This window comes from Bos taurus, chromosome 12 (assembly GCF_002263795.3).
Source record: "Bos taurus isolate L1 Dominette 01449 registration number 42190680 breed Hereford chromosome 12, ARS-UCD2.0, whole genome shotgun sequence".
NCBI classification, from domain to species: domain Eukaryota; kingdom Metazoa; phylum Chordata; class Mammalia; order Artiodactyla; family Bovidae; genus Bos; species Bos taurus.
Genome location: NC_037339.1, coordinates 82,821,536 through 82,837,509, shown reverse-complemented (window position 1 = coordinate 82,837,509; position 15,974 = coordinate 82,821,536). Strand labels below are relative to the sequence as shown.

At 47.9% G+C, this 15,974-nt stretch overlaps 1 protein-coding gene across 3 annotated transcripts in view; it reads left to right on the top strand.

Moving 5' to 3' along the window:
* Positions 1–15,974, top strand: part of NALF1 (NALCN channel auxiliary factor 1) — a 610,092-nt gene that overhangs the window by 577,269 nt on the left and 16,849 nt on the right. For 2 of the 3 annotated variants that reach the window (NM_001083776.1, XM_024999984.2), the window contains exon 2: positions 3,393–3,564. In NM_001083776.1, the coding sequence (NP_001077245.1) occupies positions 3,393–3,564 (172 nt within the window). Of the gene's footprint in view, positions 1–3,392; positions 3,565–3,702; positions 4,431–15,974 lie in introns of those variants that run through there. The other variant, XM_059892142.1, reaches the window with a different exon arrangement.

Below are 15,974 nucleotides of genomic sequence, written 5' to 3'. Positions count from 1 at the left end.
ATTACAACTGGATCAGTGGATCTCTCCTCCAACACTGTGCTGAGTTGTTAGAACACCGCCTGGGAGGGCAGGGATTGGGGGTTGCCGTCAACTGGGATCTTTCCCAGCCCCCCTTCTCACTTTAAAATGAGAGGCTCAGCTGGGCGTTCCGTAGGACCTTTCCCCCTTGAACTGCCCTCCTCCCCTCGGGGGCTCCAGAAACCCGGCCCCTGCCTTCTCATCCTCACTTTCCACTTCTCAGAAGCGTCCCAGCTGCCCGGGGGCCCAGGAAGGGAGTGCTGGCCTGAACTCCAGGCAGTTCCTATGATAATCTCTCTATAATCGGGTTCTTTATTTGTAGACTATTTCCCAAAACTGTCTCAAGGGTTTCATAGGGGAAAATAACAAATGAGAAAATGCTCTGGGAGGAAAAAGAGAAAACTGGTATGCAACTGTTTAAGTGAAAATGTCCTTCTTACGAGGACCCCTCTGGCAGTCTAGTCTAGTTCGTCTGTTCCTTGTCGGGACTGTAACTGGAGCATGTTTCCTGGTGCCTGCAGGCCGGGCGCTGTCAGGCCAAGTGGTACACTCAGCCATGATTCCCAAGGCGGGGAGCATGCAGTGGGGTGGGGGAGGGCTGTCCTGGAGCGTAGTTACCTAGCAACGAAACTGCTTCCCGGGAGACAGGAAGTGCAAACCCTCCAGGAGAAGGGGGTTAAAGGTAGTTTAACCGTCCGTTTATCACCAGGAGACTTAACTCTCCTTTTGTTCCTTCCCCAAATTATTCTTTAGCATCACAGAGCCATTTATACTATTCAGTGACACCGAGAAAAGCGATGATCCCGTATGTCACTGTAGGAGAAGGCTAAGCCGTTACAAAAAAGAGTTCTGGCCTTCCTTATATACTATGGTGTTCTTACGAAGGAAGACAAGTGTATTCATGTTTCATCATGGGCTTCTGTCTGAAAATCCCTCTGTTGTTAGTCACTAAGTCCTGTCCGACTTTTTGCGACCCCAAGGGCTGCAGCACACCAGACCTCCCTGTCCATCACCAACTTCGGGAGTTTACTCAAAACTCATGTCCATTGAATCAGTGATGCCATCCAACCATCTCATCCTCTGTCATTCCCTTCTCCTCCTGCCTTCAATCTTTCCCAGCATCAGGGTCTTTTCAAATGAGTCAGCTCTTTGCATCAGGTGGACAAAGTACTGGAGCTTCAGCTTCAGCATCAGTCCTTCCAATGAATATTCAGGGTTGATTTCCTTTAGGATTGCCTGATTGGATCTCCCTGGTTTCTGGTTTTGTGCCACCAGAAAACACCTAACTTTCTCAACGCCCACCCCTCAAAAAATTCTTAAAGGGCAGCATTGGAAAGTGTCTCAGAGCCATTTATTTCTCTCTCCTTTTCCTGACACAAGAATCCTCCTTACAGATATTGGCAAGAGTTACCTAGATTCTGTTTGGATTCTGGGTTGTCCACTTATTTCTACTGTTGATTATTATCCCTGTGCTAATGCATGTGCTGAGAATTACATGGGGGGGAAAACGTATGTCAGCTGCTTAGACCAGACTGTGGGACGCAATTCCTATTATTCTTGCTATTATTGTCTGGTGTTTATCATCAGTGTACATTTAACTGCAAACCACCCACTTTTCCAGGTAGGACATAGGCAGCAAAATCTTACCTGAATAGTATTAACCCTGAAAACAGAAGAATAGAACCAAGCATCAGGGAAATACCTGAGTCACAGCCGTGGGTACGGTGGGATCCTTTGTCATCGTTTTATTGAGACCTAGGAGTCGGACGTGACTGAAGTGATTTAGCAGCAGCAGCACCAGGTTCAGTTTGTTCCCTGATACAGAAAAGCCTGTTTTTGTTTTTCAACATTTGTTTTCCGAAATACCTATCAACGACAGAGGGTTAGATGAGATCATAGCCCTTTCACATGTCACTAAGTTAAGCAAATATTCATCAAACATTCATGCCGATCACAGAGGCTGAAGGTCCAGGATCTGATGAGCGTCCTAACTCCTCCTCCTCACCACGGCACGAATGTAAGCTATCTGATTTAGGCTGGGTGTTTCCAGGTTTTCGGACGGAGAGATCCTTAGTGTCTCCGATGTGAGACATGAATGTCAAGGCCCACCACTGTCCGCCCAGGGCCCTGGGGTTCAAGCTCAAACCAGGGCATCCTCGTTGCCGGGGACTCAGCGCCACCTCGTGTCTATGGTGGGAATAGCTGGCGTCTGCAGGGTTCTGGCCCTTTTAAACAAAAAAGCATCAGTTCAGTTCAGTTGTCAATCGACCCCACTCTTTGTGACCTCACGGACTGCAGCACAGCAGGCCTCCCTGTCCATCACCTGTCCAAGAGTTTCCTCAAACTCATGTCCATTGAGTCAGTGATGCCATCCAACCATCTCATCCTCTGTCGTCCCCTTCTCCTCCTGCCCTCAATCTTTCCCAGCATCAGGGTCTTTTCCAATGAGTTAGTTCTTCGCATCAGGTGGCCAAAGTATTGGTGTTTCAGCTTCAGCATCAGTCCTTCCAATGAATATTCAGGGTTGATTTCCTTTAGGGTGGACCAGTTGGATCTCCTTGCCGTCCAAGGGATTCTTGAGTCTTCTCCAACACCACAGTTCAAAAAAGCATCACCTTCTTACAAACAAAACAAAGCATTTTTTTGTCCTTTTATATTAAAAAAAAATGTCCCCATGTAAAAGAAATGGAATCACCGATGCAATGGACACAGACTTGGGCAAACTCCAGGGAGTTGGTGAGGGACAGGGAGGCCTGGCGTGCTGCAGTCCTTGGGGTCTCAAAGAGTCGGACACGACCGAGCGACTGAACAGCTACAGGGCCCAGCACCTCACACCTGCAGTAAACAACCCCAGTGGATCCACACAATTGTTTCCTTTCTTGTCTATCACTGGATTTTTAAAACTTCAGGTCCTGCTCAACTTCACAGTTTTTCACTTGAGCTGGGGCTTCCCACATGGCCCTAGTGGTAAAGAACCTGCCTGCCAATGCAGGAGACGCAAGAGATGTGGGTAGGATCCCTGAGTGGGGAAGATCCCTGGGAGGAGGGCAGGGCAACCCACTCCAGTACTCTTGCCTGGAGAATCCCATGGACAGAGGAGCCTGGGGGGCCGCAAAGAGTCGGACACGACTGCAGTGACTTAGCACGTGCACCAACAGCCCGTCACCTGTCGAGTCCTCCGAAGGGCTCCGTAAACAGCGTTTCACTGCTGCCAAGACATTGTCTGCAGCTGGCCTTGTGTCATAGGCTTTCTCCAAGTGCGCGTCTTCTCAGGAGCCACTCGAAGCCCCAGCATGCTTCTCCCAGGACAGCGTGTCCTCCGTTGGTCAGAACTGTTGTCATCCCACCCTATTTCTGATTCTTCTCTGTTTCAGATCGTCTACAAAGCCTGGCTGTGTTCCCAGTACTTTGAAGTTGCGCAGCTGAACTGCAGAAAGACGATCCCTTGCAAGCAATACTGTTTGGAGGTTCAGACTCGGTGTCCGTTCATATTGCCCGACAATGACGAAGTCATCTACGGGGGCCTCTCCAGTTTCATCTGTACAGGTACAGTGCTGGGCGGGGCGGGCACCCAGCCCAGGCGGTGGACTTGCGTTGGCACCCAGGCTTTGTTTGCTTGGGGATCTCCTCCTACCTACGAAGCCTGAAGGCTCGGCCAGGACTGTTCCATTCTTTCCTTCACAGACCCCTCCCAAAAGGACCCGAAACTGACTCGGAAATGCCACTCGATGTCTTGTCTGTCTGTGACCACCATCATTACGTTCGTAAAAGGGTAACATGGCAACATGTCAGCCAACATTAGATTTGTTCCAAATGTGACTTAGAGACAGTTGGGTTCCACCTGCCGTGTCTTTGTATTAACCTGAGAACAGATGAGGAGATAAGGCCAGTAAAATTACATTTCTTCTTCAAACCAGCAATAAGTTGAGGTCAGAATGCCATCACTGAATATTTGGGAATCCGTCTCTTCTTTCCCCAACTGTCAGTTGCACTTCTGTTCTTTTTATTTCTTCTCAAAAGTGTGCAGAATAAATTCTGAACTCATTTTGCTCCTAGGGCCTGTGAAATTTTCTGACAAAAAAAGAGGTGCTAATAAATCAATACTTATTAGCTTAAATAAGTACAAGTATTTAAGTATATACTTGTGAAAGTTGCTCAGTTGTGTCCAACTTTGAGCGACCCCTTGGACTGTAGCCCACCAGGCTCCTCTGTCCATGGAATTCTCTAGGCAAGAATACTGGAGTGGGTTGCCATTTCCTACTCCAGGGGCTCTTTCCAATTCAGGGATTGAACCTGTGTCTCCTTCACTGCAGGCAGATTCTTTACCATCTGAGCCACCAGGGAAGCCCAAGTATATACTTAAATAAGTGTGTGTGTGTGTGTGTGTACCAAGAGTATAAAGAAACACTCATTTAAGTTACTTGTGTGTGTGTGTGTGTATATACCAAGAGTATAAAGAAACACTCATTTAAGTTACTTGTGTGTGTGTGTGTGTGTATACCAAGAGTATAAAGAAACACTCATTTAAGTTACTTGTGTAAGTGTGTGTGTGTGTGTGTGTGTGTGTACCAAGAGTATAAAGAAACACTCATTTAAGTTACTTGTGTGTGTGTGTACCAAGAATATAAAGAAACACTCATTTAAGTTACTTGTGTGTGTGTGTGTAACAAGAGTATAAAGAAACACTCATTTAAGTTACTTGTGTGTGTGTGTGTGTGTGTAACAAGAGTATAAAGAAACACTCATTTAAGTTACTTGTGTATGTGTGTGTGTGTGTGTATATACCAAGAATATAAAGAAACACTCATTTAAGTTACTTGTGTGTGTGTGTGTGTGTTAGAATCACATACTAAGGACCAGGAGCAATTTTACCTCATATTTCCCATTGATGATGTTTTCTTCTTTGATCAAATGACTCAGACTGGGCAGAACACCAATAGCGGCCTTCAATTTCTGGGTATTTATAAGCATTACACCATTCAGGCATAGAATAAGATGTAAAGGAGAAGAGGAGATTGCTTTTTAACATAAATGTTGAGTAGGCGGGTGAGGACGGTCCACTCCGCCGCCGCGATGTACCCATCAGAGCTGTTGTTCCGTTGCCTCTCAAAAAGCGCTCCGTGATGTCCTCGTAACTGGATGGCTCGAGTTGCGGCATTTTCAAGTTTTGATCAGTGAGAATTTACCGGATTCTTTCTCGAGCATTTATCTCCACGCCCATCCATTAGCTGTACTGTTCTCAGTGATGAGCTTTCAAGAGACCGTCCAGCGAGGCTCTGCCCCGAGGACCTGCCTATGCATGGGAGGACGGCTATGCTGACCAGACCTGTGGGGAAACCATCTGGATGAAGGCTAAGAGATGGGGCTCTCCTGTTTCTGCGGCGCATCGTCTCTGAGCCGCTGTCCTCTCAGCAGTAAACTAGCAGCAGCAACAGCCCCCAGGCACGTCTGGCTCGAGCATTACCGACGGAGCCTGGAGCGTGAGATCCGTCAAGGATGCGTCATCCACGGGTCGCGGACGTGACACCCGAGGAATGTAAGGGGATTGGCCAGCTGTTCATGTGGCTCCACCCATTTGATGCTGAGATCACTTTTCATACAGCTCCTCTCTGCTGGGAGGACAGACAACGAAAGGGAGGGAGAAACACAGAAAGATAGCAACACCTCCTTCCTTTGAATCAGAGCCAGAATTCACCAGTCACAGGCTATTCAGTTATTTGACTTCTATATAACATTTTCAACAAATGGTCATCAAGATTAGGCCTTCATCTCTTGACTTTGGTGTCAATGAGGTGTCCATGATTTTAAGACTTCAGAGAAACTTCTGGAATTCCATGTGGAGGTGGCGCTCTTGTTCATGCACACACACATAGCTTTTTCCCTGGAGAAGGTCCGCAGCTTCTCAGAGTGGACAGCAGCCTCAGACCACCGGGTAACACCTGTCTCTGTCTCCTGCTTCCTGGTCTCTTCTCTGTCAGTTTGAATCCGAAACCTTGGTTTCAGTGCTTGTCTCTTTCCTTGCATACTTCTAAGGCCATCAGAAAGCCTAACATGGAATTTAATCTCTTTCTGCACAACGTGTGCAGAAAGTCTGTCTTATATATTTTAATTACCTTTGAGTTTTTGGAAGTCAGATGTTTCATCTGCATCATCAAGGAGCACAGACAGGGAAAGAGAGAGCTGTCATTTTTCAGGTCTGGGGGAACTGTCACTGACTTTGGAAGCTTCCTGGGAGAATCTCATCACTGAATCTTTGGGAACCGGCCTCTTCTTTCTGCACAGTCAGTTCAGCTTCTGTTCTTTCTCTTACTTCTCAAAAATGTGTAGAATAACATTTTGAAGGCATTTTGCCCGTAAGTTCTGTAACATTTTTTGGACAAAATGTACTAATGTTCAGATTGACCTTCTTTTCTGAGCTGTGGCCCAGGCCTCCTGGAAGAGTTCTCGGGTATCCGGATCACTGGCGGCCATCCCTTCCCACTTTGCGTCCCAGAGGCCCCTTGAGTTCTGTTGCTTTGTTGTTGTTCAGTCACTCAGTCACGTCTGACTTTTTGCGACCCCATGGATTGCAGCACACCTGGCTTTCCTGTCCTTGCTATCTTCCGGAATTTGCTCAAACTCATGTCCATTGAGTCAGTGATGCCATCCAACCATCTCATCCTCTGTCATCCCCCTCTCTTCCTGCCTTCAATCTTTCCCAGCATCAGGGTCTTTTCCAGTGAGTCAGCTCTTCACATCAGGTGGCTGAAGTATTAGAGTTTCAGCTTCAGCATCAGTCCTTCCAATGAACATTCAGCGTTGATGTCCTTTGGGACATCAAGGTTTGATCTCCTTGCTCTCCAAGAGATTCTCAAGAGTCTTCTCCAGCACCACAGTTTGAAAGCATCAATTCGAGCGTTCAGCCTTCTTTATGGTCCATTCTTTGTTGCTGGGCCTGAACAAGATACAGATTTCTGCTGATAAGAACCACTTGGTGCCATGTCCCTACTGACCAGGGTCCCCACCAGGGCCCCCAGCGTGTCTCCTTCTGGGTAGAAGGGAGCTCTCAGGGCCCACCAGGGAGACCCCACTGCAGAGCCCAGTGGCCGCTGGCATTGGTAAGGAGACTAGTGAGGCTTTTGCATATGAAGTCTCTCTATGTGCATACACAACACATAGAGAGACTTTGGCATGTATTTTGCGTATAAATGTGATCCCAAACTTTGTCACACAGTCTCTTACAGATATGGAGATACAAAGAATTCACCTTTTCAGGTAAATTTGGAGTGAAAGCAGAGTCATCTCACACATCTTTATGCATTTCGAATAAAGCGTCTTCTGTGCTCTGGCAGAATTAGACTCAACCTAGTTGAGAAATGGGAGTCTTTTTCCTAGTTCTCCAGTTGGCTGCACATAACCTGAGACCCCCTTCCCCTCCCCGACCCCGGGAGGCAGGCTCACAGGCGGGTTCCAGTTCTTCCTCAATGAAATGGGTGAATGACAACAAATCCCAGTTCCGTTGAAAGGATTTCACCAAGTAGACTGGTCTTCACCTTTGCCTCCAGTAATTCCTCTTCTTTAAAAAGATTAATAAATGGTTTTGTTTCCATTCTATAGGCTGGACAATAGCATCGTTTATCATCAAAAGTTGAAGGAGTAGCGTTTCCTTCAGATTCAATATAATTAATCACATGATCTTCCTACTAATATGGATCCAATACCTCCAATTCTGAAGCTTCCAGAAGGAAAGCGATTCTCTCTAAAAGTCAAGCTCAAAAAAGTACCCAGTGAGCATGTGACTGCAAAAGCCTTGCTGGCCAGATGCGATCTAGGGAGGGTCAACTGTGTTCAAGCTGCTTCTCCATGGCGACGGACCAGTGGTGTGATGATGGCTTCTCCAGTCTTTCAGAGATGTGGGATTGCAGGACTCTAGTGGTTCCTCTCACATAGGCTTTTACTGGGTATATACTGATGCTTAGAATTTCTGTCCTCTGTCCAAAAAAAAAGTGCATCTCAGCCCTTGGGATCAGGAAGCCAGTTAGAGGGCTCAGAATAGACAAGATTCCTTTAAGTTATTTTAAATATTTAAAATTCCTTTAATCGGGGAATTACTTAAAATTTTGAAAAGTTACTAGATGCCATCTTTAATGAATCATTTCTTAAGAGGCACGTTACTTACCCATGTCCTACATGGGAATGTCTTAAATTCCTATTTTTTGGTCATCCTTAGCAAGCTGGTAGCTTATTTTAAAAAGCAACGAAATATCTGAGAATGTACGTCAACTGCTGAACAGTGTCTTTCACTGAGGCTGTTACTGAAGGTCAAGGCCAAATGCAACCACAAAGCTAGAGGAGAGAAGGGCATCCTCGGATGTTAAGTTCTGCTTCCATCTTAGGAGACGAAGGAAAGACTCTTTAGCCTGGAGATCTCTCCTGGCTTTCCTGTTAGAGAAGAAAACTGACATGTTGCTGAAGGAGCATTTGAGAAATTAATCAGGGAAAAATTCCGAGGCGCTGTCAGGGTGAAGCCTGTCATTGGATGGCAGGCTTTCTTGAGTTAAAACTTTTCAGAGTGGGCTCTGCTCTCAAGCTGGGTTCACACGACCACTCTACTATTTTAGAAACTGTTTCTTCATCTTCAGAGTGAGGGGGTGGAGTCGTTCATGGCTTCTGTGTTGTCAACCCATCATCCTGGTAATCAGGCAGGGTTCCCCCCCACACACACTCCCTCGCCTTCTCCCTGAATCCCCTAGAGGAAGCCCTGGATTGCTTACCCGGGCTGGGGAACCAGCATTAACCACTCAGAAGCAGCAGCACGCGCAGGCTGCAGGTGCTATGGTAACAAACATTATGAAAATTGCCTCTTGATTGACGGATAAAAGAGACTCGACAGGATCCGCTGCTGTATTTTTCATAGATGAATTATTGAAAAGGAAGAAAAAAGAAAAAAGTAGACATCGATCTGCTGGGGGTTACTGACAATGGAGATAAAACATATTTGAGAATTCTGTGTAAATTCTGCATTTCATTTTTTGAGCTGTGACAAGGAGGAGGTTATGCTTCTCCTGGTCGGGAAAACACAGTGGGCTGGCCGTGGGTGCATGGTTAGGGTGACAGGTCTGATTATGATGTGATGGGTGCTGGGCTCCCCCTGGTGGCACAGACGTGCTCCTGCAGGGGCCCTAAAGCAGACAATGGCCCGCAGGCCGGGAAATTCAATCATCAGTGGAGAGACAATGATGGAGAATACTTGGATATGCATGTCGATCACATCAGAAAGGAATTTTTTTAAAGCATGTCTCGCGTCATTCACAGGAGAGAATTCACAACTGTGAAAAAACCTTCCCAAAATCGTGTCCTGACGTGACTGCTGAATTGATCAAAGATTTTTTAGAAAGATGACATAAGAGATTTTCTCACCAAAGGAGTATTTTAGTAGAATAATCTGCTACCCAGAGATCTCTTCATTTGGACATCTATGATATTTTTAATTTCTGTACTTTCTTCAGCATGTGAATATGTTTCATGATTTGTCTAAAACTTGTTTCTGCTTCCCCCACCCCAGACCCTGGAAGAAAGAATAATGAAATACCAGTTAGCTATGTATTGCAATTAAAAAAAAAAAAATCTTTACATACGTACTTAGGCCGAAAGGGAAGTGTGAAGGAAGATAGCATGATCAGGATAGTGAAAATCCCTCAGTCATGTCCGACTCTTTGAGGCTCCAGGACCATACAATCCACGGAATTCTCCAGGCCAGAATACTGGAGTGGGTAGCCTTTCCCTGCTCCAGGGGATCTTCCTGACCCAGGGATCCAACCCAGGTCTCCCGCATTGCAGGCGGATGCTTTACCAGCTGAGCCACAAAGGAAGCCTATGATTAGGCTTCTGCTGCTGCTAAGTTGCCTCAGTCATGTCTGACTCTGTGTGACCCCATAGATGGCAGCCCACCAGGCTCCTCCATCCCTGGGATTCTCCAAGCTAGAATAAGAAATATGAAAACAAGTTACTTTTAAAAACCTCGCTCAGCATGTAGTACCTTCATGTGTTTGAGACACCGTCTTCCCTGAAAATCCTGCACTTTCGGACTAAATGCATATACTTAGATCTGAGCTCAGGTCCTCGTACTTAAGATCACCCTCCCCAACGTCCACCTCTGTGTGTGTTTCCGCAGCAGCTCAAGTTTGCCTTGAGCAAGGAGGCTAATGCTGGGAAAGAGCCCTGGAGTGGAATTTCGGTTGGTGGGTTCTGCCCGTGGCTAGGAATTTTGGAAAGTCGCACCCGCTGGGTTTCTATTTCATCACTACTAGGGGCTGGCCGTGCTGGGCCTCCAGCACTCTCGCCCCTCCTGGTAGCCGAGGGCCAAATCAGAGTCAGACAGGTCTGCAGCCATATCACCCTGAGCGCGCGGGGTCCTGTGTGAGTCAGACGGGCAGCATGAGGGTGAAGCGCTCCGGCTGCAGACCACATGGCCATCCTTTTGGGTGTTGGTGGAGGATGGCCTCTGGCTCCAGGTCCCCCTGGATGATGCTGGTGGGAGAGCCAGGCAGGACTGGCGATAAACTCATCTGCCTCCAGGCGTGCTGGCTGTACCCTCCCAAGCCCGCATACCTCCAAGACGTTCTGACATAGTCCAAGTGGTGCTTCTGCGTTTTCTGTCTCTACCCCACCTGATCCAAGAGGAGAAACAAAAGGGATTAGACCAGGCAGAGCTGAGGAGCCCATGCCTGGAGCTTTTGCGTGGCCTGGGGTAGAATCAGCCCCAAAGTGTGCCCAGTCTGTATGGCAGGGAGCTCGGGGCTCACCGTCCCAGGATTTGGAGGGGCGAAGCCTGCAGCCACTTCCCGGCCTGTCCCCAGGTCACTGAGCAGAAAGCTGTCCTCTCTTTAACACGCCCTGGTGAGGACGTGTGATATCATCTCACGGTTGTGACCCCGTGGACTGCAGCCCGCCAGGCTCCTCTGTCCATGGGATTCTCCAGGCAAGAATCCTGGAGTGGGCTGCCATTCCCTTCTCAGAGGATCTTCCCAACCCAAGGATCAAACCCAAGTCTCCTGCACTGCAGGCGGATTCTTTACCAACTGAGCCACCAGGGAAGCCCAAGTTAACCTGTGGCCACACTGAAACTTGCTGGCCTGGGCAAGAGCATCGCATCCTCTCTGAGCTCCCGAGGATGGACAGCAGCATTTCTCTGAAGCCACAGCAATTGATTGCTGCCCTGGAAGCACCAGAGCAGGGCACCATGGGCAGTCAGGCTGTGGGTCTGCCCTCAGGTGGACATTGAATCAAAATGTTTAGAGAGCTTCCCGAGAGCGAGGGGGAAGGTGAAATACACACCCTTCTACAGGTTCCCCAGAAACCTGCCTGACTGAGGAGACAGAGGTGTCGATGGCTGACATGTAGCAGTCAGAGCAACAAGACGAGGAAGGACTTTCATTCTGGAAATTAAAGTTTATCTGGGAGGATGAAAGTGTCAGTCACTCAGTCACGTCTGACTCTTTGCGACCCCATGGACTGCAGCCCTCCAGGCTCCTCTGTCCCTGGGATTCTCCAGGCAAGAATACTGGAGTGGGCTGCCGTTTCCTCCTCCAGGAGATCTTCCCGACCCAATGAGTCTCCTGCATTACAGGTGGATTCTTTACTGGCTGCGCCACCAGGGAAGCCCTATAGCTTTGGGCAAAGAGGGATCTCCCAGAACAGGTGAGACCTTTTCCAGTGAAGGCGTTTACTAGCTGTGTCTGCAGGTAAACATCTCTGCAGTCAAGCCTCTGTGAAGCATGTGTCTCCACCTACTAGCTGTTCTGGGTACCAAGCTGCTCTGGACATTCCCATGATCCCCCGTGACTCGATCAATCGCTCTGGACATTCCCATGATCCCCCGTGACTCGATCAGTCTTAGAGCCTGAGTCACGGACGTCATGCAGTCTGACGCCGCTTTTGTAGTGGATTAAGCAGAGCTGCCACCCCTAACCTGCCCCCACCCCACAACTTGTTACTGCAGAAGCTAAGATAGTCCCGAGCTTCCTGGCTGTCAGTCCAGTGTTTGCATCACAAGTGAAACAGGAGGTGACCAGTTGATCGGTCTGTCCGGAAATGAGCTTGGAAGCAAAGGTCTGCTTTCTGGCCTCCAACAGGACAGGGTCCCTCTGTAGGGAGAGAGAGGAGGGACACACAGCTTGTGGTGTGTGTGGTGCCGTCTCCAGTGTTCAGCAGTACCTCCTGCATTCACAACGCCGCGTACCTTAAAAATGAACATCACGTGTACTTTCTGCCTAGACCATCCTTTCTGCTTGAAGAAAGGGGAACGTCTGGTACTGTCCTCTGGAGGAGTCTGTGCTGAGAAGGCTAGTTTTTCTCAGTCTGACTAGTTAGCAAACATTTTAGACTGCACACATACAGACCTATAGATATATTACTATGAAGGGTAAAGACAAGGACCCAAGGCGTCACTGACTCAATGGACATGAGTTTGAGCAAACTCCGGGAGAGAGTGAAGGTCAGGGAAGCCTGGCATGCTGCAGTCGATGGGGTCGCAAAGAGTCGGACATGACTTAGTGACTGAACGACAAAGGCCTTTAAAATGTTTACCTAAATAATTGTGACTCTACACGAGCGTCTGCTTTGTGCTCAGTCTAGGTCCCATGAGGAAATGATGCATTTGGTGCATTTTAAAATGTAAACAGAATCAATTCTTCTCAGTTTTGAAATCTTGTCTCTTTGGTGGACTGGCTTGACATTACCAGATAAGATGGCCATTTTAGTCATAATTGTTAATGTATCAGATCATCGTAGTGTTTACTCTCGTGTTTAATGTGAAGTTTTCTTCAAATTAGTAAAAGTTTAGGAGGTCAGTTCTTTTACGCATGATGCAGTTACTGTTCAAAATCATTTTTAAAATGTTCTTCTTGGGGCATGAATAATTTTCATATTCTGCAGCATTCTCTTCATGCTTTGGGAGACTTATGTGAACATGTCTGTTGTTTATCGCTTCCCTGGTCGCTCAGCTGGTAAAGAATCTGCCCATAATGCAGGAGACACAAGTTGGATTCCTGGGTTGGGAAGATCCCTGGAGAAGGAATAGGCTACCCACTCCAGTATTCTTGAGCTTGTCTGGTGGCTCAGTCGGTAAAGAATCTGCCTGCAATGCAGGAGACCTGGCTTCGATCCCTGGGTGGGAAAGATCCCCTGGAGGAGGGCATGGCAACCCTCTCCAGTATTCGTGCCCGGAGAATCCCATGGACAGAGGAGCCTGGTGGGCTACAGTCCGTGGGGTCACAAGAGTTGGACACGAGCGAGCGACTAAGCACAGCACACCACGTGCTGTTTATGGCTGTATCCCAGTGCCCCCAGAGGCGTTTGACACAGCTTGTGCTCAGTGAACAAATAGTGAATGAATTAATTAATGGAGGGCATCTGTGATAGTCCCTGCTGTGAGCACAGATAGTCCGTTCAAGGAGGGGCAGCCCAGGAAGGCCTCGGGGTGGGTGTCCTGTGCAGCCACCAGGCTCCTCCCGTCTGCATCTGTCGCTGGCGATATTACCGAGGCTTCAGGAAGGGGGCTGACAAGCAGGTGCGCTTCCACAAAGCATCCCTCCATTGGAGTCAGAAAAGAACATCAGCATTTCCCCAAAAAGCCATTCTGTCCCTCACGGTGACCCTCCTGTAACAGGCAAAGTGAAGACTCAGGTTCAGTGTCATTCAGACGAATCACACACGTTGCTCACTCACCTGGGAGACGAGGACTCTACGCCTGATGGACAGTGTGACAGCTCCCTGGTGGAATTTACATTTTAAATGCCCCTCAAACTGAGCGTCAAGGTTACATTGCCTGCTGTCCCTCAATTCAAGTCTCAACCCCCTTCCCCTAGTTTCTCAGAATGTGACTTTATATGAAAATAGGGTCTTTATGGATGCAATCAGGTGGCTGGTGGCTCAGACAGTAGAGAAAGTAACTGCAGTGCAGACCTGGGTTTGATCTGTGGGTTGGGACGATCCCCCAGGGGAGGGCATGGCAACCCACTCCAGTATTCTTGCCTGGACAATCCCGTGGATAGAGGAGCCATCAGACACGACTGAGTGACTAACACACACACACACACACACACACACACACACACACACACACACACGTAATCAGGTTAAAACGAGGTCATCAGAATGGGCCCTAACCCAGGGCTGACCAGCAGGCATGTTAACTTGCTTGGACTGCCATAACAAGATGCCACAGATGGAGGTTTAACCAACAGAAGGTGTCATCCCTCAGTCCCAGAGACCAGGCGTCCAGGTCAAGGTGCTGGCAGGCTCCGTTTCTCCAGAGGCCTCTCTCCCAGGGCCTTCACACACTCTTTCCATGTGTGCACACCCAGGGCTTCCTGCGTGTCCAAGCTTCCTCTTTTCATAGGAGCTACCCTGGACTCGGGCCCACTCCAAAGAGCTCCTTCTAGCAGAATCATCGCTTTCAAGGGCCTCTCTAAATATGGTCACATTCGGAGGAGCTGAAATTTAGGGCTCTAACACCTCAACTCATCTCACAGCAGTGTCCTTGTCCAACGGGGCCCTTCAGACCCGCAGCACACGTGGAGGGAACACGGTGTGGACGGATGCAGGGAAAGCCACCACCTGCACCCCAGCCTACCCCCTGGTCTCCACCACCCGCCTCCAAAGCTGTGAGGCCGTCAAGTCCTAACGTGTAAGCCGCCCAGCACCTTGTCCCGGCGGCTCTGCGTGACGCCTGGCAGTTTGGGACTAGAACAAACACATTCAGCATTGTTTGTTCAAGAACAGAATAAGGCCTCACCCTTCCATGGAGACAGATTCTGTGCACTTCAGAAGTTCTGGGGGATTACAGAAGAAGCAATAAAAAGGAATTATCTAGGCAAGGAGAGAACTCAGCCAAGAGGATTTGGAGGCTAATAATTATGCAGAGAGAGTAATGACGAGGAAGAAAGAGTATTAACCAATACGGCTTGGTTTTAATTATACGAGAAAATTATTTTCATCGATTTCATGAGTCTCCCTTCGAAGGAATTTAAAACCACCACATGCAGTTTGCGAAGCTGTTGTGTATGCCGTGTCCACGTTTTTCAAGGCTTCCTAATCAGAAGATTTTACACCTGAATCTGCAAACCTTTCATCTCAGGAAACTACAGTTAGCGACTTTTCAGTTTGGAAAATCAAATCTCTCTACTCTCTGCTCAACATTGCTGCTGACCTCAAACTGCTCTAAAAAAGAAATCCTGATGAAAAGGAGGCAACATCTAGGTAGATAAACGTTCTATCTCCAGATAAACTGCCTTCCTTTTGGAAATGTGTGTGTTCTCATCATTTCCAGCCCACTCTTGTGGTGTAGGGAGGAAATGCGGGCACATTTTTTTCTATGACAGTTTTATGAGGTTTGTGGACAGCTTTCAAACTCCCAGTCTCAACCCTGACAAAAAGAATGGCTTGTATTGCTGTCCTTTTCTGTTATTCTTTCCTCAAAGACGGAATACTTAAAACACGTGGAGCATCAGGAAAAGCGTGAAATGTATTAAAAAATCACGAGCCCATCAGTTAGCACAAAAGAACCAATCGTGAACGTGTAATTAGGGGAACTCCGTATGTGGAGTCCGATGGAGGTTTAGAGCTGGAAGGACATGAGCTGTCGACGAGCTCTTGAGGGCAGGTTTCGTGCTGGCTGTATGGACGCTTGGGTCTGGACTTGAAAGGTTGTTGTTGAATCACTCGAATACACCGGGATTCTTGGCCCCCAGAGGAGAAGAATTCAATCCGGGGCCAGAGACGAGGCTTTATCGCTCAGAGCTTTTGTGTAATAAAGTTTTATTAAAGTATAAAGGAGATAGAGAAAGCTTCTGACATAGGCATCAGAGGTGGGTAGAAAGAGTACCCGCTTGCTAGTGTTAACAATGAGGTTATATAATCCAAAGAATGTCTGGAGGTTGTAAAGACCTCATCAGACCTACTCCCATAATTTACAT